Genomic DNA, 27,594 nt, shown 5'->3' on the forward strand with positions numbered 1-27,594 from the left:
ATATTAGAGCCAGTAGAATACTACGTTTCCTGCTTTCAGGTTAAGTATTCAGAATTCTAGGACATGGTGTGAAATGATAACCAAATCATGGAATATTTTTCAGCACAGGAAAGAAAATTAAATTCTCAATTAAAATATAAGATTTCATCTTCATTAGATTCAAAATGTACATGGATAAGTAAAAGGGGCTTGTCTGTCTGTGCTCTTACTGCCTAGAAGGCAACAGTAAGTGCTAACGACATTTACCACTCCTAATAAGAGTCACTCACACTTCACTGTTATTCCATGTTATTGCTCAGGACAGGCACTAGCACCTCATGGAAAGATCAGTGCTGCAAAGGAAAAAGTCCCCTTGAGATCCCTTGGACTTCAAGAAAAGCAGTAAATCAATTGATACTGGACAGATGACAAGTGTGATTCTCTGAGGCCCTTCCTGATTCCTAAGTGTCTGTGGACCTAAATTTCATGACTGCCTGAAGCCAGTGCTGACACACAGACAATCAAAACCACCTCTAAACTTCGACCAAGAGGTGTCTGAACTGGGAAAAGTCTTAAATCCATTAAAGTGTCATGGTCTGGACTCTGTACTTTCTAACTGAGTTAATCTCTGCTGATGCGTAGCCGAATGTGTAATATCATGACCTTATCACTTCCAGAACCATGATTTGAATTCAACCCAAGATCGTCGGTGGACAGGTGGACTAAAAAAAACAGAAGTTCTAATCTTTGAGCTGTATTTTGTAAGAATAATGTTTATTACTTGGATTCCTGGCCCAACTCCTCCCCTCTCTCTCTTCTTCTCTCCCTCCCCCCAACCTTTCAACACACACACACATTTCCCTTCAATCAACAGCTTCATATCCTTTTGTATTCTTTATTTTATAACATTTCACTGCATTGATTACAAGAAAATTGATATGGACAGTAACCCCAAAATCCTGTCCTTAACTTCATGGTCATATTTCTTTGATATAGTGTAGGACATGTTCTGAGGAAAGATTCAACATGGCATCAACTGCAAGAAAAGTGATTCTCCAGCCTGTGAGGAAAAGCCCCTCACCCACAGTGAATCATTATGAAAAATAGAGACTTCTGTCACAAACACACAAACACATACACATGCATAGGATCTATTACTAATAAAAATAAACATATAGCATTTAGGTAAGTGTATATATATAAACATGTAGTTCACTGAAAACGTTCTGTGATCATAAACAGTTAAAACAAATTCAAACACATTCTGAAGTAAGAAAGCTGGAAATAGTTTCCTCCTTGGCTTACCTGCCAAGACCCAAGTTCATGGCTCTGTTTCTCCTGTGATGCTTGATGGCATCACTCACACCTAAAACAGCCCAGGGAGTGAACTATTCCTCCCACCTCCTCCATCCTCACTCTGCTTTAGGTATTTTTTCATCAACTATCAGAAAGAGAAACACAGAAAGAGAAAACCATGAACTCAAGCCTTGGCAGGTGAAGAGCTTTTCAGCTCCATTTTGAAAAGAAAGCATACATGGTCCTGGCATATGCCCAACAGACTTTCAGAAAAAGCCATTTGCACACACTGTATTCCAGTGGCTGTGCCCAGCTGTGTGAAACTACATCAGAGGAGTGGGATCACTGCTTCTCAGCCCGGTACAGTAAACACTTAGCATTACAGGTAGGAGAAACACAGCTATACAAAAGTCAATCTCTTCCTCTCTCTCTCTCTCTCCATCTCTGGTCTTCATAGCCAGAAATGCTTGCTATTTAAAAGACCATGTATTTCAGAGCCATGTGAAGCACTCTGGTTATAAAGGCTTACTATTTCATAGTAGTCATTAAGAACTAGCATCCTGTACACTGCTGTTGATCACCAGGGGTTACAGAGCCCTCCGCTTCATTACCCGTGCAAGATGCAAGACACAGAGCAGCAATAACACAGCTCTCCAGCCACACATATTATGGAAATCCAAATGATCTTTGCATGTTACTGAGACATCTGTTGTGATGTAACTTGTCCTGGTGGCATTCAAAACAGCCATCAAACTCTTTGGCCTTTACTTTTGTTCTTTCCCAGTTCAAGTGCTAACAGTCACAATAAATAGTCATGTAGCACTAGAGTGATTGGTATTGTTACTATTAGAGGTAAGTCATCAAAAGCAGCAGGGAGATGTTAGGCAAGTTAGTGCATATACAGAGTAAATCTGAAAGCACTTCAGACTGTAGAAAAAGTGTCACTGCTTTGCTTGTATACAACAATGCTTCCCTGTGGTGCAGCAGTTCCAGTGCTCTGGCTCCTATCTCCCTCTTCAGCCTTTAAAGGTTTATCTGAGCTTTTTTTCTTCCCCATTTAGAGTAGAGATAGGATAGTCACTCCTGGCTTAGTACAACTGAGATGAATACAAAAGAGCAAGGGGCACAGCAAAGAATCTGTTTCACAGAAGTGCAGGGGAGTCATGCTAAACTAACTCACAAGGGAGAGAAGAAACTCTTCCAGATGATCACAGCCGCAAATATTAGCATGCAGTGATGCTGTGGGAGGAATGGAAAACTCAGGAGAAGGACACATCATCTAACAGATCCTTTTCATCTCTTTGTGAAACTGAGGTGAGGCTGAAGGAGGGAAGATAAGGAAAAAAAAAAGGCAAGCAGAGGGGAATGGGAGGAAAAAATAGCAGAAGTTGGAGTGGAAAGAGAGGGACGATGAAGCATATGGGCACAGAGAACAAGAAATGTACAGGACACATACTGAAGAGACACAGGTTTAAATCCTATCAATACTGAGAGATTAGAAGTCTGGATAAATGTTAACTAACTTTGAGCCTTAGTTGCTCAGAAAAATTATGTTTGAACAAAAGAATATATATCAGCATTATCAATAATTACAATGGGAAAAAAATATTAAAATGCATCTAACAAAGCTAAAACAAAAACAAAAACAAAAACAAATAAAGCTGTAAAAGAAGGGTAACTATTCTCTTTATTATCAAGTAATTAGATGTGGGTGGCAGTTATGGGTAATATCAGCTTGAATGTGAACGACTTTGTTTCTCCTTTTTAATATAGACTTTAACAAATAAATTTCTTAACCTTTCTCCTTATTGGTTTTGCTATCAAAAAAAAAAAAAAAAAAAAAGATAATACTTAAAAAACATGGAAAGACAAAGTAACTGCTTCTTAAAATGCTTAAAAATTCCCCAGTGGTCACAGCTAAACAAATGCAAGGTATTAATTAAAAGAGATTGAAAAACAGACCAATAAGGAATGAAAAGTGATGTCGATTAAACAAATGCACAACCTTCACAGAATCCCAGAATCATCTAGGTTGGAAGAGACCTCCAAGATCACTGAGTCCAACCTCTGACCTAACACTAACTAGTCCTCCACTAAACCATATCACTAAGCTCTACATCTAAACATCTTTTAAAGACCTCTAGGGATGGTGACTCTACCACTTCCCTGGGCAGCCCATTCCAATGCCTAACAAACCTTTCAGTAAAGAAGTTCTTCCTAATATCCAACCTAAACCTCCCCTGACGCAACTTTAGCCCATTCCCCCTCATCCTGTCAACCCCCACCTCGCTACAGCCTCATTTAAGGTACCTGTAGAGAGCGATAAGGTCGCCCCTAAGCCTTCTCTTCTCCAGGCTGAACAATCCCAGCTCCCTCAGCTGCTCCTTGTAAAACTTGTTCTCCAGGCCCTTCACCAGCTTCGTTGCCCTTCTCTGGACTTGCTTGAGAACCTCGATGTCCTTCTTGTAGGGAGGGGCCCAAAACTGAACACAGTACTTGAGGTGCGGCCTCACCAGAGCCGAGTACAGGGGGACGATCACCTCCCTAGCCCTGCTGGCCACACTGCTTCTTATACAAGCCAGGATGCTGTTGGCCTTCTTGGCCACCTGAGCACACTGCTGGCTCATATTCAGCCATCAACCAATACTCCCTGGTCCTTCTCTGCCAGGCAGCTTTCTAACCACTCATCTCCCAGCCTGTAGTGCTGCTTGAGGTTGTTATGCCCCAAGTGCAGGACCCCACACTTGGCCTTGCTGAACTTCATACAGTTGGCCTCAGCCCATCAGTCCAGCCTATCCAGATCCTCTTGCAGAGCTTTCCTACCCTTGTTCAGATTGACACATGCACCTAACTTGGTGTTGTCTGCAAAGATACAAAAGCCATTTTTATTTTATTAATGGTGCATAATTGTCATCAAAACTTTTGCTGGGTGGCAGGAGTAAACATTATTTTTTCACCTATATCATAATTTGATTTTCATTTTTTCTTTATTTTCTCTATTACATGTAATGTAGCCTACAACCAATTTATAAGTGTTCTTGTTATGAAAGAAAAAAGCAGTAAGTCAGCTGATGGGTCCTGGAAAAAAATGCCTGACAGAAACTTCACATGACTTGTGATTATAGATAGTAGTCTACATTTAACTGAAAGTATGATACCATCTCTAGAGTGAACTAACACCACCTTGGAAAAGCTGATGCCTCAGATATGCTGTTTGTTTGGTTTTGTTTTCTAATATTCCTTAAGTTTAAGCAACAGAGGCTATTTGACAAGCTGTTTAATTAAATAGCCCTTGGGCTCTGTAGCAAAACTTCAGACATCTAATCTGAAGGAAAGAATGCTCATGGGGCACCTTATTGTTCTCTACAAGTACCTGAAAGGAAGGTATGGGGAGCTGGGGGTTGGCCTCTTCTCACAGATAACTGGTGATAGGACTAGAGGAAATGACCTCAAGTTGCACCAGGGCAGGCTTAGTTTGGAAATTTAGAGAAATTTCTTCTCAGAAAGAGTAGTGAGGCATTGGGACGGGTTGCTCAGTGAAATGGCAGCGTCACCATCCCTGGGGGAATTCAAGGAAAGGTTGGACTCAGTACTTAGGGACATGTTTTATGGGGTGACATTGGTAGTAGGGTGATGGTTGGATTGAGTGATTTCGAAGGTCTTTTCCAACCTTAATGATTCTGTGATTCTATCTTAAAGGCAGACAAATGTGTACAGACAAGAAGGCTGAGACAAAGTCTTAAAAACTTCGGGGCAATGTTTAATTTTAAGAAAAGGAAAACTATTTTCACCTGTCCATGTGATTAATATCTCACTTGCTTAGAAAAATGATGTGCTAAAGGCTTTCTTTCTTTCTTTCTCTCTTTCTCTCTTTCTCTCTTTCTTTCCTGCCTTCTCTTTCCTTCTTTCCTTCTCTCTTTCTCTCTCTCTTTCTCTTTCTCTCTCTTTCTGTCTCTCTCTCTTTCCCTCTCTCTCTCTTTCTCTCTTTCCTTCTCTCTTTCTCTCTTTGTGTGTGCATGTTTTAATTTGGGGGGAGGAAGGAAGGATTTTTTAAATTTCTCATGTCAGTGAGCAGCACCAGAAAGTCTGGAAACCAAGATAATGCCTGTGAACTACTGTCTACAATCTACTTTTTTCAAGGGGATGACGGTAAGAGTGAGAATTTTCTGCATCAAGCTGGTCACTTAAATATTCTGTACCTCTGCTCCCTTATTTGTACTGCAAAGAAAATATTTGTTTTCCTCTTTTACACTAAGGGAATATAACTATTTGATCACGTAAAACTTGAAAAAGCGTTGAGTTGTTACTTAAAATAAAACATCAAATCAGTATTTCCAAAGAGTCAGTTTATGGCCTCTGAGTAGTGGTCACATGTCCTGTTGTCTGCAGCTGGATCGGTGTAAAAGCTGAATGCCCCAGCTGTTCATTGCTAGTGGCACAATTGTTCTCTAGTCCTTATTGCTCTGAATAACCAGATTTACTTGCACATGTTTAGCAGAAGGCTTTTTCTAACCTGTCTTGTGTAGGCTAAGGAGAGATTACACATGCAGTTACACTAGCAAATGGGAGGGATGAAGTATTCTCCAGTGGGTGAGCAGAGGAAAACAGCTTGCAGAGTTATATCTTCACTCAGCTCAGCTGGAACCAAACCAGAGCTGGAGACTTGCTCGCAGTTGAGCTGCTCTTTACAGCAAAACAACCTCACTGAAATCAATAGTTACTAATCACATCTCTTTGAGTAGCAGGCACTGAATATGACCCAAAGCAACTACTGTTGTTGACAGAATAATTTTCTGTCATGTAAAGACAGTTGTTGTGTTGGCTGTTCCTAGAGAGAAAACCTACAGCCTCAGTAATAGGTCCACACCAAATACAGCAGCTTCCTTCCTCAATATAGGTAATAGATTAACAAGAGTAGAAACTGAAGTGGTCTACAAGCCCGGAGAGCAGGCACAATCCAGAAAGATTCCCTGTGAATCTTGTTTTCCATGGGGACCACTTCTATAAGTGAGACAATTTTTCGTCCACCAAAATATTAATCCTGTGACTTACCTGATAAGACTGCTGACCAAATTGTCACTCACTGACATTTCAGAGATAGGTACCTGCTCACCAGAAATTAGGTTTATGGCACACAACCTAGAGGAAATTTGCCAGGTCTTAATGCCTTTCAGCCGTTATTGGCAAGATTGTGATTGTCCAAATGTGAAAGGCAGCGTATCGTATTACATCTGCTGGCTTCTGGTTTCTTCACTTCCTGCAGTCTATTAATGAATTCACTGAATGAAGCAATAAATACGTTTTTTTTTTTTTTTTTTTTTTTTTTTTTTTTTTTTTTTCTGCCCAAACTGCTTTTTAGTTTGCTATTTAGAAACCTTATTACTCAAAATGAGGGTGTTGCAAAAATCCCACCCACCTTGCAGTGCTAATACACAATTAGAGAGGCATTGGTTTTCTTTTGTTTCTCTGAATTTTCTAGAGTGGAGCAAACTGTGAGGTTTTCTCAAAAGTTACTGAGAGCAGGTATCTTTTCTGGTGAGAAGAAAGGTTTCATTATGGTTCTTGGACAGAAAAAAAAATGTCTGACAATACTAAAATAATTGATTTTTAATGGGTACATCTAACCTAAGATTATTTATTTTGCTATTTGAAGCTTTTGGCTCTCTCATAGGAGGCTGATACAATTTCTTTGGAAACTTTCTTTGTATGTGTGTGCGGAAGAGCTGAATTTGAAAACCTCCTAAAATTCTATGAAGTGTTGCAGTTTTATAATGGTGAACCTCATGGAACACCTTTTTCTTGAAGGAGACATTACCTGTAGTTTTCATAAGTGTGTACCCTGAGAGTGATACCACCCATTTCCTTCCTAATTTCCCTGCATGCTGCTCTTCTCTGTTTTATCAGATAGTTCAATAGAGGTACTTTCTAAAGCATCATTCTCTCTTATCAGAGGTTTGGTTGTTTTCCTGAGATTTCTTTTACTACATGCTTTACTGAGTAGTTTCCCTTTCTTCACCAAATACTGAGCTTCTTAGCTTTATTGCAAACAAAATGTGTTTTGTTTTTTTTTTTTTTGCCCAGAGAAGTTGTGGAGTCTCCATCCCTGGAGATCTTCAAAAGCAGCCTGGACATGGTCTTGGGCAAGCTTCTATAGGTATCCCTGCTTGATTGGAGTGGACTAGATGACCTCCAACCTCAATCACTTCTGTGATTCTGTGAAATTAGATGGGAGGTATAGGAAGTATTCATTTGCCAAATAACACAATCCACAGCAAGGCACTAACCAAGTCAACATGTGGTAAGACTAACAGCTGCCTTTAACTTCCATTGATAATTGTTCTTCTTTTACTGACATAATATTCAATTCATTGCTGTTGAATGTTGTGATGGTAAAATTCATGCCTTCAGGGCTATATAGTAAGTTTTAGCCAGATAAACTGAACTCTGGCCTAATGGTGTAATATAGGCTTTTACACTGCTCAGATGCATAGGTCACAATCTGACTGTACAAACCTCTCTGTAATTATATTACCAGCCATTCTTGCATGTATTAAGATTATTCAAACAGATAATTAAAACAAAATCAATATAGGACGGATTCCACAATCTTTAAAGCAAGAAAGCTACTGATGTCAGTCTTGTCTATAAGACATACTAAATTCTGCACTTCTAATATGTTATGCCTAATCATTTGCTGCACTTACTAAACAGCAGTTTTATAATGTTATGTCTCAGAAATAATGATTTTTCTTCCCCCCCCCATCGATTCCTTTGCAAATCATATTTTTTCACCTTTCTTGGTCAGCAGTGTTCAGAATGCAGGAATCTAAAACATGATGCAATACACACATAGTCCAATAAGAATACTTATTTCTATACATACCTATCACATATGTATACAAATTATACATTGTATCTAATATCCATGTATACCTATCCATGCATATATATTGTACAACCACCTATAGTTATTTACTATACCTGTACAAATATCATGTATATATACTTACGTATAAGTTCTATACCAGAAAGAAAAAAAAATGTTTTATATATAGTGTATAAATGTATAATATTTAACCTTTACAAAATAGATGCTGATGCCTGCGAGAATCTTAAAACAGCTAAAGAGATCAATTTTTGTATATATCTTAATAAGAATAACAGGATTTCATTACTATAATAGTGGTCTTTTTTATTGCTCTTCTCTAGGAATGTTCTACAATTCAAAACTCTTTTCTGAAAAAAAATGACTATAGAACATTTAAGAAAGTATTCCAGACCTAGGAATATGGATGTTTCCACATAATTAGGTAAAGCTAATTTACTTCTTTCACACAAAGGAAAGAAAATTGAAGAGGAATTAAAAAATACAGTCAGAATTCCTCAGTGATGGAATAAAGATTCCCATATTTTCTGTATAATGTCATGCAAACTATCATTGTTTAAGAAAATAAAGACATAAATCAATAGAATTTTTAAAGATTTCAGGCATTCCTGCTTCAACAGCTGGATGAATTCTAGAAGATGCAGAGCTCCCACAAAGTCAGTAGTAATTAAGAGCACTCAGAAACATTTAGTATTGGATTCTCAATCAGAAAGTCTTGTGAAATGTAATAATTCACTTATGACCCCAACAGATAATGTTATTTTTCAGATAACCAGCTACATGTATTCCTGGCCATATCCTTAAAGCAAGCTTAGCCATTTTTTGTTTACTTATTTGGAGTTTTGTTTGCTTACCTTACTTTAACCAGTCCATCTGTAAAACTTTATTTAATAAAGCTACCATTTTAAAATGACCATATAAACAGGACTTTCTTGTTGGTACCTTACCTTATAAGGATACCTGCCAACAAAACCATGATCACCATCCCCATCTCACCTACCCAGTATTTGGCATCATGATAAAGAAGGAAAGAAAAGCTGAAAGAACTGCTGATTAGGATCTCACTTTCTTAAGTTGAACTGTAGCCCTTGAAAACATGCCAGTTGCCTTATATGACCAAGTCAGGCTTGCAGTTAGCTAACCTCAGTATTTGTAGTATTTGAGGTATTTCCTACAATACGCATAAGCAAGTACAAATACATACTGCAGTACTAAGGAGACTGCATTTTTTCAGCATAGGTAAAAATTGAATATTTTATTTTGCTAACACCATCGTTATTCTTCAACACAGCACATTAAATATCTCAATATCTTTCTACTTCTTTGGGTGCATGATCAATAGTTCCATACCAAAAATATCAGTTAATTCTGTTTGTAAGCATGTTTTGCTTTATTTCCTACCTGAAGGATGTAGCCTCGAACATAGTCTCGAAGTGTCCAGCCTAAGCCATGTAGAATATGCAACACCTCCTCTTGCTTCAGTACGCTGAAGAGTCGATCAAGTAGTATCTTCAGTCTCACAGGCACAGCCTGGGTACCATAGAGCATCAAGCTGCTGATGTCAAACACAACGTTGGACTGCACAATCTCCACTTGGGTTGGGTGGTAGAGGTGTTGAGTACTAAGCTTGTCCAAAGCTGAAAGAAAAGGCATTACATATAAGGGAAAAGCTAGCAGAAATGAAAGAAAACACTCCCAAAGAACTATCTAAACACATCAAATTTGGCAGATGCACTTATTTTCAACAGAAAATAACACCTGGATTATTCTTTACTGCTGATGCACTCTAAAACAGTTTCATTTTCCAAGGGTCACAATTAACTTTAATTCATAGAGCAAAAGCATTCTTAGCTGAGCTCCAGAGACCATAATACTTGTAAATTCAAAAGAAATTACAGAAAATTAATGATGAGCTGAAGGCTAAGACTGAAGCTACATAGAACTGACCATAACTGTTAAAGATTTGAGACTTACCTTCTATAGTACAAATTAAAACAGATACACCTTGAACCACAGCCTTTTAAACATGTTAAAAATCATCCCTATAGGTTACCATGCAGTCTATAATGAATTCACTGCTACTTAAACCAGCTACTATGTAGTACACTTTGGTTTGTTTTATCCTTTAGTGTGAATTTCATAATATTCACAACACAAATAATTCAAAGATGAGAGGAGGGGAAGTCTGCAGGATGCAGGCAACTTTTATCCCCTTATGAAATTAAATGGTATGGAATTATATATGACATCACACACTACATTTTGTATCAATGTTTATATTTAATTTCCTTTTCCATTTTATGAAGCATGTTCCATCACCTAAGCTTCTGACTGCTTTTTTAAAATTAAACTTTCTGAGCATTTAAAATAATCTTATAGGGACTTCTCCTGTACTTTGGTTTCTTCTTTGGCTTATGGTCACTGGAGAGTTCATGTACTCCTGATAAATTGCTTTCTTACATCCAAAGCGCAAAGGCCCTTATCATTTACTTGCTGGCTTCATTCAATACATTTACTCCAAGGAATACTTTGTCAAAGAGTTCTGGTTTCCTCATACTTCATTTCTTGTAACTGATTTGTCTGATCTTTCCTATTCTAGTGGTTAAGTCAACTTTGAATAAATAGCTTTAAATATTAATTTAACATTCAAAAAAGATAAGGAATTGGCAAGCCTAGGGACTGCAGCCCTATGTCTCTCCACAGGACATTTATACTGCAGAATGTGAAGGGTGGGATTTTTCTTCTAATAGCTCTTCTTCCAAAGCGTTTCAGCTATCTAGGCTTCATGATGTGGGACAGATTTATTTATGAGTTCTAATGAATAGGATTTGATTGAAGTATAAACAGGTCAAATACTTTCCTACAGCTTCTTTATGTTTATGTTTATGTTTATGTTTATGCTTATTTATTTTATTTTTATTTTTTTCCTGTTTGTATGCGAGTTTTTGTAAGATGCTTATTTTGCTACTACTGTAACAGATGTGTCTTCAAAGTACTCAGAAAAAAAACAACTAGAAAGTTAATTTTGTTACTGTGTAGATTGAGGTGTATTTGAGAGGATGTGTATGTGTATGTGTAGGTATTAGGGTGATTGTTTCTTTTTACTTAACAGAAAACCCTATGCCTACAGTGAGGAAAAGCAAGCTCTTTCACTAGAAGAGGAAAACTGACTTGCTTAACATTTTTAAGATGGCTATTCTAATTTGGCCCATGTCAGAGCAACTGTGATATGTCTTCATGTAAAGACTATTGAGTGGATTATAAAATTAATAACTAGAATGAGGTTACAAAACTCTATGGACAATTACCCACTTCATGTAATGTGACCACTCTAAAAATAATACCTTAAAAAGAAGTCAAGATGGACTAGAAAAGAAAAGAGAAACAATAGAAAAGGTTGTTTCTTAAGTGACTAAACACACTGGTTGAACAACAGGCAGAAATTTTTACAGGATGTCCTGTACTATTGAATTTATCTGAAACATCTGTTTTCAAGCAATATTATCTAAAGTTTTCTGCTTCTCAAAAGAGGTGCACACAAACAAAAAATAAAGAATTAGTCCTGTGCTGGATTAATATTTCAAGTGACAGTGATTTCCAGTTTTGATTTGTGGCTTTATTCTGCAAATTATATAATTAAAAAATAAAAGAAGTACATTCTATTAAAGTATAAGTCAGTATATGCACTGAAGTTCATAATTTACAATACAACAAAGCATATATTTTTGCATGGGTGTGTCACAGAACATTTGCAAAATAAAGACAGTCTTCATACAACAGACGAAAAAAAAATAATGTGTAGAGAAATTAGAAGTTTTTATGGATCAATGATTATTGAAACCCCTTGCAGCTGTCAGGAAAATGCAATTTTAAACTTTAATTTGAATAATCTGTAATACCAAACTTTATACATATATACATGTGTATCATATACATTTATATATATACATAAAAATATAATACAAGAAATACAATATATAATAAATAATAAAAAATAAAATAATATATTAATGTATATTGTATCATATATAAAATATAACATATACTGTATATGATATATAATATATCAACTCTTAGCAATTTCCTTAATATATATATAAAATATATAAATAAATATATATATAATATTTATATTATATAAATATTATATAATTATATAATTATATAATTAATAATTATATAATATTTATATTATAGATATAAATATTATAATAAATATATAAATATAAATATATAATTTTATTATATATAATATATAATATAAATATATAAATATTTATATTATATATATATATATATATATATATATATAATATTTATATATTTTATATATATATTAAGGAAATTGCTAAGAGTTGATAGATGGAGGTTACTTTCCACGGTACTCCTAATTGATTTCTTTGGTATAATCTGAATCTGTAAACTAATGACAGTGTTTTAGTTAGATTCAAGAGGCCTCTTCTATTGTTAGACACATGTTCTTTCAGGTACGAGATAAAAATAAAGGACCTAAATTTCATTACTCTTTCTGTCAGGAAAATAGTATTATCTTTAGCTTCCTTGTCAAATCTCAGACTAGACAGTTGCATTCTGTTTTCCTGAATTGCCCACCTAATTTCATGTAGATAAGGCATTCCTCATGACTTCCTGCCCTAAACTATTGGTTTGATTCCTTTATGCTAATGTTCAGTGCTGTGTTTCATAGATGAGTATGTTCAAAATTATCTGCACCAGTGTATGATTTCATAAGTGTTTAAGAGACTTCAAGATGAAACATGCTGTATATAAGAATGAGTTTTATTATAGCTGAAAAAAATACATAAACAGACGTGATTTTATTAAGAAGTTATCATTTACTGAATGTCATGAACTGTTCATTGTAAGTCCCTTCTAGGTGCAGTATGAGGTATTACTCATACTTAAGTTTTCAGTGGGCTCAAAACTTCACCCAGAAAAGTCTTACCATGTTTGTAACTTTTTGCTCGTAACCTGTACAGTTTTTGCAGAAAATTACTATGATGGGTTCAACTAGGTGCTTCAATTAAGGCAGCTACCTTTCAAAAGCCTGGTTCAATTTTTAGCACTGCCCCAATAATCTGATATTTTTTATTTTCATGTGAGCAGAAATCTATGCACTGATACACGAAGGAAAGACCTGATGAAACTTAAAATCATATGCTTGCAGAATAATATATATATTTTTTCTTTTTGTGGAACAGCCAAAAAAGTTCCTTTTGTTCTGCTATAATGGCTTACAGCGGAGCAGTATTCCCACAGTGATCTCTAAATTTCAAACATTTGTTTCAGAAATTTTAACTAATAAAAGGGGGGCAAAAAGGGTCATAAAGTAGATAAAGTGCATAATTAGTGTAGGAATTAGTAACCTTTCATTTCTGTTTTTCTACCTAACTCTGAAGTATTGAGCATGCACCATAATCCTTAAATGATCGGTATTAATCACTGATTTTAGAAGATGCCTATCTATTTAGGATTCTTTTCAGTACTCTTCCTAGCCTTTTGCCATCGCAAGGTGAAAACCTTTCTTTCTGCATTGAAGTGTTAAGATCCTATCGTAATTTTGTTGCTGCAGACGGCAATTCTGAGAAGACACAGAAGACCTAATGAGATGTTCCTTGGGGCTACATCCTTATGTACCAACACATTCACACATTGCACACAGTGCTTAGGTTTTCTATCTGTTGCTGTAAAAACAGAAGCAGATCCCTCCAGTTTACACCTTGATCTCAGTGCTCTGCTATTGACACTCAAATTTTTGCAAATTGTACTCACCCAAATAACCCAAAATATCTAGAAGGACTGAATATTTCTGTCTTAAGGGTTTCAATGCATTTTAGTTTTGTAGTTATTGTTGTTGGAGTTGGTGGTTTCTTTATAGTCATTCTTGGCAGCTGAAAGGAGAGTGTCTAGTTTTCTGAGTGCAGAGAAAATCCAGATAGCAAAAGGCTAGCTCATCCAATTGCAAATTCAACTTGCCTGTGATCCCTTTTTCAGGAACAAATAAGGAGATATATTTGACAGATGATGCTTAGAACCATGAAACACTTCTTATGACTATTGTCCCAATTATTTTAAGCATCTGAGTTAGCTACAGAATAATAATAATAATAATAATAATAATAATAATAATAATAATAATAATAATAATAATAATAATAATAGACAAATACAAGCTGTGTGAGCATATAAAATTGAAGAGAAAATTACATTAAAGGAGTTGCATGTCATGCACCTGCAAAAGGAATGCTATGTTCTTCCTAATATTTGTATTATCCATTCTTTATTTTCTTGAACAGTAAACTAAGTTCCCAGATTTTACACAGACTCAGTATAATTTAAAATGTAAAGAGAACTTTGAAACTGATACAGTGTCAATCTTCACATTACTGCCTATATTTTCCTTATTATACAAAATGCCAGAAAAAGTTCTGGGAGTATTTGTAATAAATCGATAAAATTTTCCCTTCCCTTCCCTTCCCTTCCCTTCCCTTCCCTTCCCTTCCCTTCCCTTCCCTTCCCTTCCCTTCCCTTCCCTTCCCTTCCCTTCCCTTCCCTTCCCTTCCCTTCCCTTCCCTTCCCTTCCCTTCCCTTCCCTTCCCTTCCCTTCCCTTCCCTTCCCTTCCCTTCCCTTCCCTTCCCTTCCCTTCCCTTCCCTTCCCTTCCCTTCCCTTCCCTTCCCTTCCCTTCCCTTCCCTTCCCTTCCCTTCCCTTCCCTTCCCTTCCCTTCCCTTCGTCCTTTCCTTTTTCCTTTCCTTTCCTTTCCTTTCCTTTCCTTTCCTTTCCTTTCCTTTCCTTTCCTTTCCTTTCCTTTCCTTTCCTTTCCTTTCCTTTCCTTTCCTTTCCTTTCCTTTCCTTTCCTTTCCTTTCCTTTCCTTTCCTTTCCTTTCCTTTCCAACTCTAGTAAAGCAGGGAGGAGGGACCTACTTCACCATATTTTACCAGTTTTTAGACACTGTGCAATTCAAAGGAAATTAAGTGGAGAAGATAAAGTAAGGCTACAGTACTCACTCAACTCTTCAAAAGACAAAACATTAAGAAAAATGCTTTTATTCTGTCTATACTGAGAGCAGTTCATAGGTTCATCTATGCAAATTTACTCATTGACCTAGGACCCCATATTTCTCATTTTGTAGTGAAGAAGGTCATCCAAATTAAAAGTCATGCTTCTGAATGGTTTCCATTTTTGTTAAGTAAAAGAAATACAAGCAAACGCTGAAAAAAATTGTACTTTTAAGCTCTCATACTGTTCTTTGAATAGGTAAAAGCATGACATTTTGCTTTTACTGAATATAAGAGAATTTTAAATATCCTAGTTAAAATGTAATTGGAGTTGTAAACCATAGAATCATAGATCCATGTAGTTCTTTCTAATTTCCTGATCCTAGATGAATATTCAGGATTTCTGGACAGTTGAAAAAGTCTAGTCCTAGGCGTTTCCATCCTAGGAGAAAATCCTTATTCTCAGCTGATTTGCCTGGCTGTGTAGCACAGAGCACCACGTAAGAGACTCCAGTCAGTAGGTTACAGTGCACTGATCATTATGAATCTCAACACATTTCAGCTCCAAACTTGTGCTCAGCAATATTCCCACTCTTGCATGCTCTCAAACAAGTTCTCTAATCTACCAAAGACAGACACAGTCAGATGGGTACACTTATACATGACAATAAATAGTTTTTAAAACACCATCATATTTCCAGATAACTAGATTTGATCAAGGATAAATAGGAAAATGAAAACAGAAATTTTCAGTAGTTTGCATCCAACCAGTGACTGCAAGTATTCCAGACTCTTTTTATCTAAATAACTGAGCAAATTTCTGCAGCAAGAGAAACTGAAATTGATATGCAAATATGCAATACCAGCATAAAAAGTTTCCAAAATACTGTTGCAAAAACAGCATGCTGAGTATGGTAGAACAGATACAGTATTATTAATGGCAATGTGCAGCACTGTAGTTTGCTGTTGGTTTTACTGGTGAACATAAACACCTTTACATTTTTCAGAAGATTTTCTTCTTTTTCCTGCTACAGAGAAACAAGTAGCAACTTCTTTCAAGAATAGGAAGTTCTTAGGAATGACTGAAATGCTGGAGGGATGTGCAGACTACTGCAGTCATAAGAGGTGGTCTAAGCTAGCCTCCCTCAGGAAGCAGATTTAACACCACCTGCCACATTGTGTACTGCAGTACATTTCCTAAGTCAAAAAAAAAAAAAAAAAAAAAAATTGCTCCTCAGGAATGTCACGCTTTGAAGGTGATCAAGGACAAGAAAACTTGCCAGTGTCTACTGAATGACTCAAATATTTTTATGGTTTAGGAAATTTTCCCACTCACCCCTTGGCACAAGCACAAAGAGGATGGAGCATTAACATCTATACTTTCTGATCAGTCTGGGCATAAATACAAGCATCCTTTAGTGATTTTCATTTTGCTCCTGTCTTCATTCCTTTCACAATGTTATCCATATTGAAGAGGAAAATTCACTAAGTCACTAGATTTCAAAAGATCATGGAAGGTGAGGAAGTGATTCATATTCATAGGCAAAAATAACTTTTTCTTCTGTCTTTTACTGTATTTAAATGCTAATAATGGAAACCACTTGCCAAATGCATTTAATCTCTGACAGACCAACACATATGTAATGTCCTAATTTACAGCTTGCATGTACAGATGTTCACACTTAGTAAAAGGACACTTAATAGCATTTTAAAATTAAATGTGTGTTGATTATAGGTGTTTCAAACCCAAACAACACAGCAACTGAATTGATAAATGTCTTCACGCCTCACCATGTTTCATGCTCTAACAACATTTTTGTAACAGATCAAAAAAATCCCCAGTACTTCAGTTACATGTACACAAAATAAATGTTATTAAAAAAGTCTGAATGAAATCTTTCATTATTATTATTATTATTTTTTAAATCTGTGATCTGATTCCAAGTTGAAACACTTAGATTGCTACTAGGTTTACGTAGCCGAAAGCAGAACCACAGTTTGTTCACAGACATTGCTTGCTGTCTGCAATTTTTTTATCCCTTTGCAAAACTTTGAACCCCATCCAGCTTTGACACACTGCCTCTTCAGTTAATAACTATCAAGTTTCCCCTTGTCTACTGTCTACTTTTCTTTGAGGCAATTGCGCACTCAGCACCCCGAGATAATAACACACATCTATAAGATAAAAGCAATGGCATTAATGTAATTGTCTGCCTTTCTCTCTTTAGCCTAATCTTTTTTTTCCTTCAGTTTTGACTGCATCTGTGACACCTGTTTTTGTCTCCTCTGATCCTACGACAGGTTTTCCGCTGACAAGGTTTTTGCCTGACAGAGATTCTGCCAGACAAGAGCATAATAAAATATGAAGAACTGCTTGTCAGAGTTTCTGCCAATGCTCACATGAAATAGGGGAAAAAAAAAAAAAGTGTTTTTTTTTTTTTTTTTTTTTTTTAAAGGGGCCCTGTGCTGGTCACTTTTGGCCTGTCAGGAAAACAGTCTCCTTGGCCAATTCCTGCAAGCCAAACAGGTGTTTTCTTTTATGTTTTCCTTCTATAAACATAGAAGAAATTATAAATGAATAAATAAATAAATCTTCTATAGTAGAAAATATGATTGCATAGAACAAACAAACAAACAAACACTTTATCCTAACTTTTACATTGCATAACCTGTTTTGAAACACAGAATTGACTCTTAAACAAATAAGTATAGTAGAAAGCTTTTTCCCCGTTTTCTTTGTTGATAGCTAATGTGTTCAAAGGAAAGAACAATACAGGACCATGCCATTCCATGTTCTCAGAAAAACATCTGAGCTACCAAACACTACCTGCATGGTCATACTTCATAAATGAGACAACTGACCCTGGGGACCATAATAAGGAAGATGAGACACATCCTCTTCTCCTCTGCAGGATTTGGATCTTGCTGTGTTTTCTTGTCAGAATATGCATTTGTGCTTGTGTAAAGGAGGATTTCAGGACTGGTGATTGACCTGATATAGATGAATGATGGGAAGGTCCCAGCATATAATTGCTTTTGTGTTTGTTGGTATCATCTGTTGATAAAACCCTGCTAGAGAGAGGAACTACTGACCAATGCATATGCACCAAGTGGCCTTCACTGGACTGGTTCACTGGACTTTCTAGACATTACCCTGCAACCTCATTCCATTGACCCAGAACCACTACTTATACTCAAGCTCTTCACTGTTTACCTAAGCTACACCACAGGTGTGCCTGCCTGTCTCCTGGATGTTCCTCAGACCCATGTTGCAGCATGGTCTCCAGCCCTGTCTGTGACATAACCTTTTTTGTTCCTGTCTGAAGCCCCCACAAGGACGCTTGGACTGACTTAAAAAGCCTAAAAGCAGAGGATCAGGCAATTCCAAAACATCGGAAGTCAGGCAGGTGGGGCAGAAGGCTGGCCTGGCTGACCAGGGATCTTCTTCTGGAGCTTAGACAGAAAAAGAAAATGCTGGACCCTGCTGGAAGCAGGGTCAGGCAACGTGGAAGTTATACAGGCGCACTGTTCGCATTTGTAATGAGAAAATTTGTGTGGCCAAAGCCCAACTAGAGTTGAAGCTGGCCAGGTCTGTGGGAGACAATAAAAAGTTTTTTTTAAATATGTGAACAGAAAAAGGAGGACCAAAGAAAACATAGGTCCACTACGTGATGGGAAAGGTCACCTCACAGACAAAGACATAGGCAAAGCAGTGATTTTCAATGCCTTCTTTGCCTCTCTTCTACGCTCATGATGGGCTTTGGGACTCAGGGTGCCCTGAGCTGGAGGACCATGATGGTGGAAATGATAAACTACCAACCAACCCTGAATGTGTGTGTGATTTGCCACTCTGCCTGGATCCATAAAAGTCCATGGGTCCAGATAGGATTCATCCCAGGGTGCTTAGAGAGCTGGCGGATGCCATCGCGGGACCTCTTTCAATTATTTTTCAATGGTCTTGGGAATCTGGAGAGAACCCAGTAGACTGGAAGCTGGCAAATGTTGTACCAATTTTCAAGAAGGGCAAGAAAGAAGACCCTGGCAATTAGAGGCCTCTCAGTCTCACATCGGTGTCTGGTAAAATTATGGAGATCATCCTTGAAGTTGTTGAAGCGCACCTGGGAGACAATGCAGTCCCAATGGTTCACAAGGGGTAGGTTCTGTTTAAAAACTTTGATTTCCTTTTATGATAAGATCACACATCTAGTTGATCAAGGGAAACCAGCTGATGTGATCTTTTTGGATTTCAGTAAAGCTTTAGACACAGTTTCCCACAGGATCCTACTGGACAAAATGTCCAGCATACAGCTAAACAAAAACATCATATGATGGATAAGCAATTGGCTGACAGGCAGGGCTCAAAGGGTTGTGGTAAATGGGTCTGCATCACTCCTCTTCAATGTTTTTATAAACTATTTGGATGTAGGAATAAAAGTTTTTTACAGCAAATTTGCCAATGACACTAATCTTGGAGGAACTGTGGACTCTGTTGAGGGTAGAAAGGCCTTACAGAGAGATCTGGACAGATGGGAGAGCTGGGCAATCACCAACCGCATGAAGTTTAACAAGAACAACTGCCAGGTCCTTCAACTGGGATGGGGCAACCCTGGCTATACGTACAGCAGGAGTTGACTCCATGATCCTTATGGGTCCATTCCAACTTGGGATATTCTATGATTCTATGATTCTGTGACTTGCTCCCTTCACCATGTCTGAGGCTGGTGATATACCCTTTTCATGGTTCTGCCCTCCCGGATCAGACCCTGGGGGACTGTGTCCATTAGTGCAGACATGGTCTTTGCTGGAATTGTCCTTGGCTCACAGTTCAGACCCCCTTGCTGGGCAGCCCCACTCTTGCCACTTGACACATGGATTGACAGTACCCTTCCTTCTATTACACTCGCTACTCGTTCACCTTCAATCTTTCCTATCTCCTAGTCTTCAAAATCTAATATCTCCTTCCTATAAACCATTAAAGCTCCCCTTAAAAATGGTGAAATTGAAGCCAACATGTATTTTACTGGGACTAACACCACCTGACTGACATACTGTATACAATGAGATAGCAGCCTGGTTGGTAATTATGGATTTGTGGGCAGAATTTGGAGGATTTCCATCTTAATCAAGCTGCACCTCAAATTACATTGTGTGATTCATAAGTTCACAGAAAAGTATAGGCTGGAAGGGATTTCTGGAGATTTCCTTGTGCAGCCTTCTACTGAAAGCAAGGCCTTAAATCAGATTATCTAGGGCCCTAAGTTTGTCAATTTGAAGGTTCATTATTTACAGTGAGGGATATTCCACCACTTCTTCAGAACACTTGCTCTATTGTTTATGCAGCCTTGAAAATTGTAATGAAAATGCAGCAGGCACTGACCACCTGTTAACACCATTCTGTTAAAGTGGAGTACTGAAGCATCGTTTTACAAAGGCAAGAGCATGGTGATGTTTAAGCCTGTGGTGGCTCCTGGGTTCAAGACCATGAGATGCTTTCTCATGTGTGCTAAACCCACTCAGTTTTCTGAGGAAAACTTCCTGTCCATAAGTTGATGACAGCTGAAGATGTTCAGATTCTTGGAAGACAGGTTCATACAGCTACCACTGATAACATCAATCTTTCCTACCACCACCCGTCAACCAAATAAGACGCTTGCAAAGAACTGCCATAAAATTCATGTGCTGCAAACATTTCACAAATCTCCTGTTAAATATCTCTCAGAAAATTTGATTGTAAACTGTTAGAATATAATTAGAGAAGTCATTGAGACTCATATTATAAATTCTTACATTATGTTTTCTATTTCTAAAATCCAGATGGAAATGGGATAGTAAAGTAACATTGTTAAATTAACCTGAGACAAGTTTTTTCATAATGGTGCTACAGCTAAAACCAAAATTCTTCCTGGGAAGTAATAAATAAATAAATAAATAAATAAATAAAATTCATTTGAATTTCACATTTGCAAAACAGAAAGCTGAAGTAAAATTACCCGTGGTATCATCATTACTTTGTAACATCTGAAAGCACTATGAATTTTTTATTTTTCCAGTCAAATCCCATTTTAACCTTATGAAGCTATATAGAATGGAGTAGTAGGGTTTGTTTCATTTAGAGCTCTCTCAATTTGTGTTCTGCTTAACCTACTGAACTCTAGTTAATTAAGACGTTCCTATAAACAATTAAGTTTCTTGTAGGATCGTTAAGAAGATATAAAAATTTATGATGTAATAAAGTGTAATAAAATGATAAAGTGGTTAGTACATCACAGTAGTTCATGTGCAGCAGTATAGTGTTAAAAGAGACAAGTATGCAGGTACTATGACCTAAATGTCCTGAAGAATTGTGGATGCCTATCACAGAAGAAATGTCACCATTGCTGCCCCAGAAATCTGCTGGTGATTTGTACCCTTACAGGATTTATCCTGCTCATATGGGAATCACCCATCTGGTTCCAGACACTTTTTTGCTCCTGATGTTATGCTATGTAGTGAACTTCTTATCGTAACACTTAAGGGGCAAGATAAGGGTTTTACTGACTACCTTTTCAAAAATTGGCCTCTACTATATCTGGAAAGAGGGATTCCAAGTGCTAATAAAAAACATTGTTTCTCTTGCCTTTGCTCTATTTTGTGTATAGCAAGTCTATTTTTTTCCTTACTCGATTCTCTCCTTAGGGAGAGGGCAAGTTATCCGAGTTAACTCCTAGCATTTTAGCCTATGTTGTTGGGTGTACTAAAGGAGATGAAACCTACTCTGTAAAAAGTGAATCATTTCAGTAATGATGGGCAGCAAATAAGAATATCTTGCTCTTTTTGTTACATTCTCAGTCTAAACTTCTCTGGGCATTGTATAGCTAGTCTAGGTAGATTATAACTAGAAAAGTGGCCTTATGTGCATTTCAGAGACTGGGAAATTGATGTTCAGGGAAGCAACTTGAGCAGGACTGCAAAATGTAAGGCAACAATGGAGATGGGTAATGAATATTATGTTTTCAGTTTATATTATCAGGAAGATAATTGACATGGGCAGAGAAAATTTGTATCTATGATGAACAGATTTCTGATTTTTTCCTAAAACACTGTTCTAGAAATAAGTTATTCTTGCCCCAAACTTTGTGTCTATCTGAGCAACTTAACACATACATGAAATGTCTAGAAACATCATCAACAACAAAAAAAACAAACATTATAAAACTCACCCAAAAAAGAGAGAGCAAAAGCAGAAATGCTGACAATTCCTTTTTAACCATTACAGAGAATTGCTTATTTTTGTAGCCACTTTCCTGTAAAGTATACCTGCAGCAAGGTGGTAAATGAAGTTATACAGAACAAGAAGATATGATGCCCACCATTCATACAGACAGAAGTTTTGTACAAGTCTTTCTAGATGTACATAAATCTTGTATGGAGATACGTAGACACTGTAAACAATTTCATGGTATTCTTCCAAAATGGGGCTGAGATAATTCACCTCCAAATCTGTTGCTAACACAAAGCAGTCTGACTGTCTGGTTGCAAACAAGAGTTGCCAATGAGCATCTGATAGTTTTAATCCCTGTTCCATGAGAGTAGAGTGTTATTAGACATTTAAGATTTTCATACAATAAAATACAATGAGAAAGGGCTTCACTTTGGGGTGTGAATATAGCCCAATTCAGAAGGAAAGGGCGCTATGCTTCAGAATGGGTCATAGTCTGTTTAAGGCTTACTAGGCTTTGGAGCAGTCCTTAGCTGACTGTTTAATGTCTGGTTGGGGTAATCTCGTGTGACCACATCCAAGGGATATTAACATTTTCAAACCTGTGAGCCAGTAGAGTCATGAGAGGAAGACATAACCTCTTCCTGATTGAGTCAAACATTATGATATCCTGAGAGTGGCAAGGAAGAAGAAAAAAAATATAAATCTGAATGGATCCAAAGTGTGTGTGAACATACAAGTTTCAGACTGTGGTTTTCCCACGGGAAAAGCCTTCCTCAGCACCTGTGAATGGTAAATTTCTATGAGGACTAAACGCTTGACCATGCCATTATGTAAGTATCAACTGAATACAAAGATAAACAAGAAAGTATTTTTATTTGATCTTGGGGCAATTATTTCCTTTATGTCACCTGTATCTTTCACTTGTATCTCTTTTGCCCAGAAAAGCTGTGGATGCTTCATCCCTGAGGGCATTCAACACCAGGTTGGATAAGGCCCTGGGGAACCTGATCTAGTGGGTGGCATCCCTGTCCATGGCAGTGGGGTTGGAATAAAATGACCTTGAAGGTCTTTTCCGACCCAAGCTGTTCCATGATTCTGTGATTCCATGACAGACCTTTGAAACAATATTATTTGTCTTGGATGCCCTAGTGCTTGGCTGTTTTCTTTTGCTTTTACCTCAGCTCAATTTGCATTAAAGATAATTTCAGACTAACCCATGGCAAACCCTGCATCACATCATTCCTACTAATGTGGCAGGCTTTAAAACCAGATACTGGGTCAGACTACCCACAGGACAGTAGATTGGAACTTCTCTGTGCTTTACTGACCACTTTGGGAATTGCTGATGAAAGGAAGGAAAAGGAAGACACAAGCAGGAGGAGGGACTTACAAAAAGAGTTTACCAGTAATGAATCAGGTAAATTTCCTGGAAGTAACTGAGTAATGAAAAATATGTCTCATCCTTCAGGGACAAAAGGAAGTTATAACATGGTTTAAAAGGTTTTTGTTGGTAAAATACAGGAAAAGACAGACAATCTAAAATAGTTATGAAGAGTTGGCCTTTGCTATCAATGAATTGAGATAATTTCTTTGCCAAAAATCTCTATGTAACTAAAAAAAAAAATAAAGCTATAATGTCCTCAAGTCTTTTTAAAGCATTTTAAAGAATTAACTTAGCTGAAAACAAAGAAAAAAATATGCTTGTTGTGCGGAAGTTCTGACTTTTTTTTTTTAAATATTATGAAACAACACAAAAATAACCCTTTATTTTACCACTAAATTATAACAATAGGATTATATTTCCACTTTCCCTTTTTAGTGTTTATTTTTTGTTGTCCCACTTTTAAAGTAAAGAATAACATGGCAGTTCTGCCAGCTTTTAGAGAGACTCTAAGATCTGTAACATGTTTTGATTTTGTTTGTTTGTTTTGTTTTGTTTTGTTTTGTTAGAGATGACCTTGGACTTCCCAAACCTGGATTTCTATCACTTGACAGTTTTAGACTGTGAGAAATGTAGAAACCATGCTCATTCTTATTTCAACATAGTTCTCCTCTTCTACTGCCATGTAGCTCACATTTAAAATCTAAGCTTTCTTCCTAGATTGAGCCCATTCAGCAACTTCAGGGTGAGGGAGGGATGGAATTTCTAATATATCCACAGGATTCTTCTTTCTCTCTATTTATTTGCTTCTTTTCTTCCTTTTCTTGTATTTCACCTTTCTTTTACCTGACAACTTCACAAATTACCATGTAGAAATCACCACTCAGTCATTTGGAAAGAACTCACAGTCACATCATACATTTGGGTTTCATGACAGAGTATTCTCCATTTTTGGGTGGTCATTGTTTTTGTTGTTATTCTCATTTACAGCACACTAATGCATGCATTATAAAAATAGTGGAATCAGAAAACTTCCTTCACAAGACAAAAGTAACTCACATGGTGAGTCTCTGAGCATAAGCATTCATTGGGTATGAGGTTTTAAGATGGAAAGGAGTAATGGATTTGCCCTGTGTGATTAAATCTCCTAATGTATATTCTATCTAAACTTCAAGGAACTTAATCTCAAATGTATTTGAAAAAATGGCCTGGCTAAGTACCCGACTGGAGATGGAACCATATGCAGTTCATACTCTGAGGTACTCATAGAGGTACTAAGGAGTACTTGAATATGTACCCCTCATTGAACTGTGCTGATTGGCATGATGCAGAGGAAAAGACAGCAAAGATTGCTAGACAACTCTGAGACAAAGATCACTAGAGTGACCACCAGGAGAAGAAGGGAGGAGGACAACAAAGATATTCACAGGATACTTCTTTGGTAGAACAGATTGAGACGTTTAGATGTAGAGCTTAGGGATATGGTTTAGTGGGTTAGCGTTAGGTCAGAGGTTGGACCCGATGATCTTGAGGTCTCTTCCAACCTAGAAATTCTGTGATTCTGTGTGATTCTGTGAATGGTGTGAAATTGAGATAGTCCAAGAATGCATAATATATCAAAAAGATCTAAAAGACATGGCAGCTGTCTGATTTGAATTTTATCAGTGATCAGTTTGAGGGTATGATATAGAACTAGCATTTTTAATTTTCTCTTTGAAACAATACACTAGTAATTTCAGACAAGTTTAATCAAATTATTCTTTTTCTTCTCCCCCCTCCCTTTTTTTTAAAGTCTCTGCAAAGTCTGAGATATTGAAACAAAAAGAAACAGAATGAATGTTATAGTAGTTTTAGAGTGCTATGATGTATTTCACCTCAACACAGTCTATTCATCCAAATCCCTCAAAATATCTATAGTTTCACACTAATAATAACCTCTTCCCCATTATGTACAGCAGTTCTAGAGAATGTTATGATACTCTATGCAGTTTTGGGCTTCAGCCTTAAAAATGGTAGTGGTAGGATTACCACTATCATACAGGGGTGCATGGTCAAAACTTGATAAGCTGAACTTTTGCCAACAGAATCACTTATTTGACACACTCAAAAAAAAAAAAAAAACACTTTGATGAATCTTCTCAAATACAGACATCCTACTTTGGCACCTCCAAACAGATAAAAACTGAACTTGCAGGCAACTATTCCTTTCAAGATGAGCGCAGCTCATTTCATCTGAGCAAAGAAAAACATAATAAAGATGAAGGAAGCAGGAATAGCAGCAACAACAATAAAACAGGACAGTAGATGCTAAGTGTAATAATATTGTTGTGGCTTTATGCCTTTTCTTGCCCACTTCAAAAATTTCAACATTTTAAATGGCAATTGTTAACATGCATTAACCCTGCACAGATTAGTCAAGTAATGCATGAGAAGACTAAGTTCTAGGCCATTTTTGATCAACTGAGTTAATTATGATTCTAGGTTATTAGAACCAAATAAGCATGTTACTTCCTGTTGGAAACACCTATTCTTTGATGATTACATTCAGTAAAGCACTACACCATATGCTAAACATTTGCGTTGAAATTCATTGATGAAAATCAGGAGGTTCTTAAATAAGAACCCTTATTTATAGCAGCAGAAAATAATACTTTCATTCAAGGAGCAACTTCTGAAAGTACAATGCCAACACTTTAAAGAAAATCACTTCTGAACAGCAACCTGATTCAGTCATTTTAAAATCCAGGTGCTACAGTGCAATGAATTGTTCAGTCTACTGAATGTAGCTGTCAAAATTCTGGAAAAAAAAAAAATTAATATCAAAAATTCACATCACAGTCTCCAGGAAGTAATTTATAAGTCTGTGCTTGGAGAACTCATATGAAACATACATCTGACTAGTCTTGCTCTGCCATAAAATGTAAATACTCTAGATGAATGTACACAAAGTGTACTAAAAAATAAATAAATCAGAGCATTCTTTGCTCAGTGCAGTAGTAAAACAAAAATTCAGTAATAATATATAGCTGTATTAAGTTATCTACTTGGAATGTTAAGTGCTCAGGTACAAGAGAAAGTGGTGCCTCCAAGGTACAGGAGAAGGTGATGCCTCCATGATTATAACATTCACCTTTCTAGTTTCTGTACTTGTGAAACAGAGCCCTGTGGTTATCTCAGATTACTTTTACATTCTGATTTTGAACTCAACAACCTCACAGAAAAGCATTTATCAGAAAAATCTGATCACAATTTTAATGTATACTGGTTAAAAACAAGAAGTGGGATACCCATATGTGAGATTCCAAGTGCACTCCTTCTTTCTATTACTCAACAGGAAGACACCCTGGAAAATAGCTAGATGAGTCTTCCCTACCGTGGATAAGCAAAACCTCAGATGCTGATTCTACACAAAACCTGAAGTATGCCTGAACTTCAGAATTTTGTGAGGTTTAGTGATCCTTCCAAGAAATGTCAGTCTGGTTATATTGTGGGTGAAGATATTTTTCCAGGAATTAAAAGGAGTGAAAACAAGGATTGTCTCTAGACAATTGAGTACATAATACATCTGCAACCAACTACCATATGGGTGGCATTATGCTATTGTTAGGCAGGATGTACATACTATCAAGTATTATCAAGTGACACAGGACTGAATTATACTTACATTTCTGATTTTTTATTTTTTTTTCCAGGTATGTGAATGTTTTAAAAACTTCTCTGGCATTCTTTTCTGTTGAATTTGCTGAGCATTCACACTTGCAATAAGTCAGCAGTCTCAGGCAGAAATACACATAATCATGCACTAAGTAAGTAGAGATCAAGTCCATGTTTGAG

General features: G+C 36.9%; 1 protein-coding gene across 10 annotated transcripts in view; it reads right to left on the minus strand.

Annotated features, from left to right (window-relative positions):
• BNC2 (basonuclin zinc finger protein 2) overlaps positions 1 to 27,594 on the minus strand; it is a 381,816-nt gene that overhangs the window by 126,707 nt on the left and 227,515 nt on the right. For all 10 annotated transcript variants that reach the window (XM_038171277.2, XM_038171273.2, XM_038171274.2 and 7 more), the window contains one exon: positions 9,563 to 9,798. In XM_038171277.2, the coding sequence (XP_038027205.1) occupies positions 9,563 to 9,798 (236 nt within the window). The remainder of the gene's footprint in view (positions 1 to 9,562; positions 9,799 to 27,594) is intronic.

Source organism: Anas platyrhynchos, chromosome Z, assembly GCF_047663525.1.
Source record: "Anas platyrhynchos isolate ZD024472 breed Pekin duck chromosome Z, IASCAAS_PekinDuck_T2T, whole genome shotgun sequence".
NCBI lineage: Eukaryota > Metazoa > Chordata > Aves > Anseriformes > Anatidae > Anas > Anas platyrhynchos.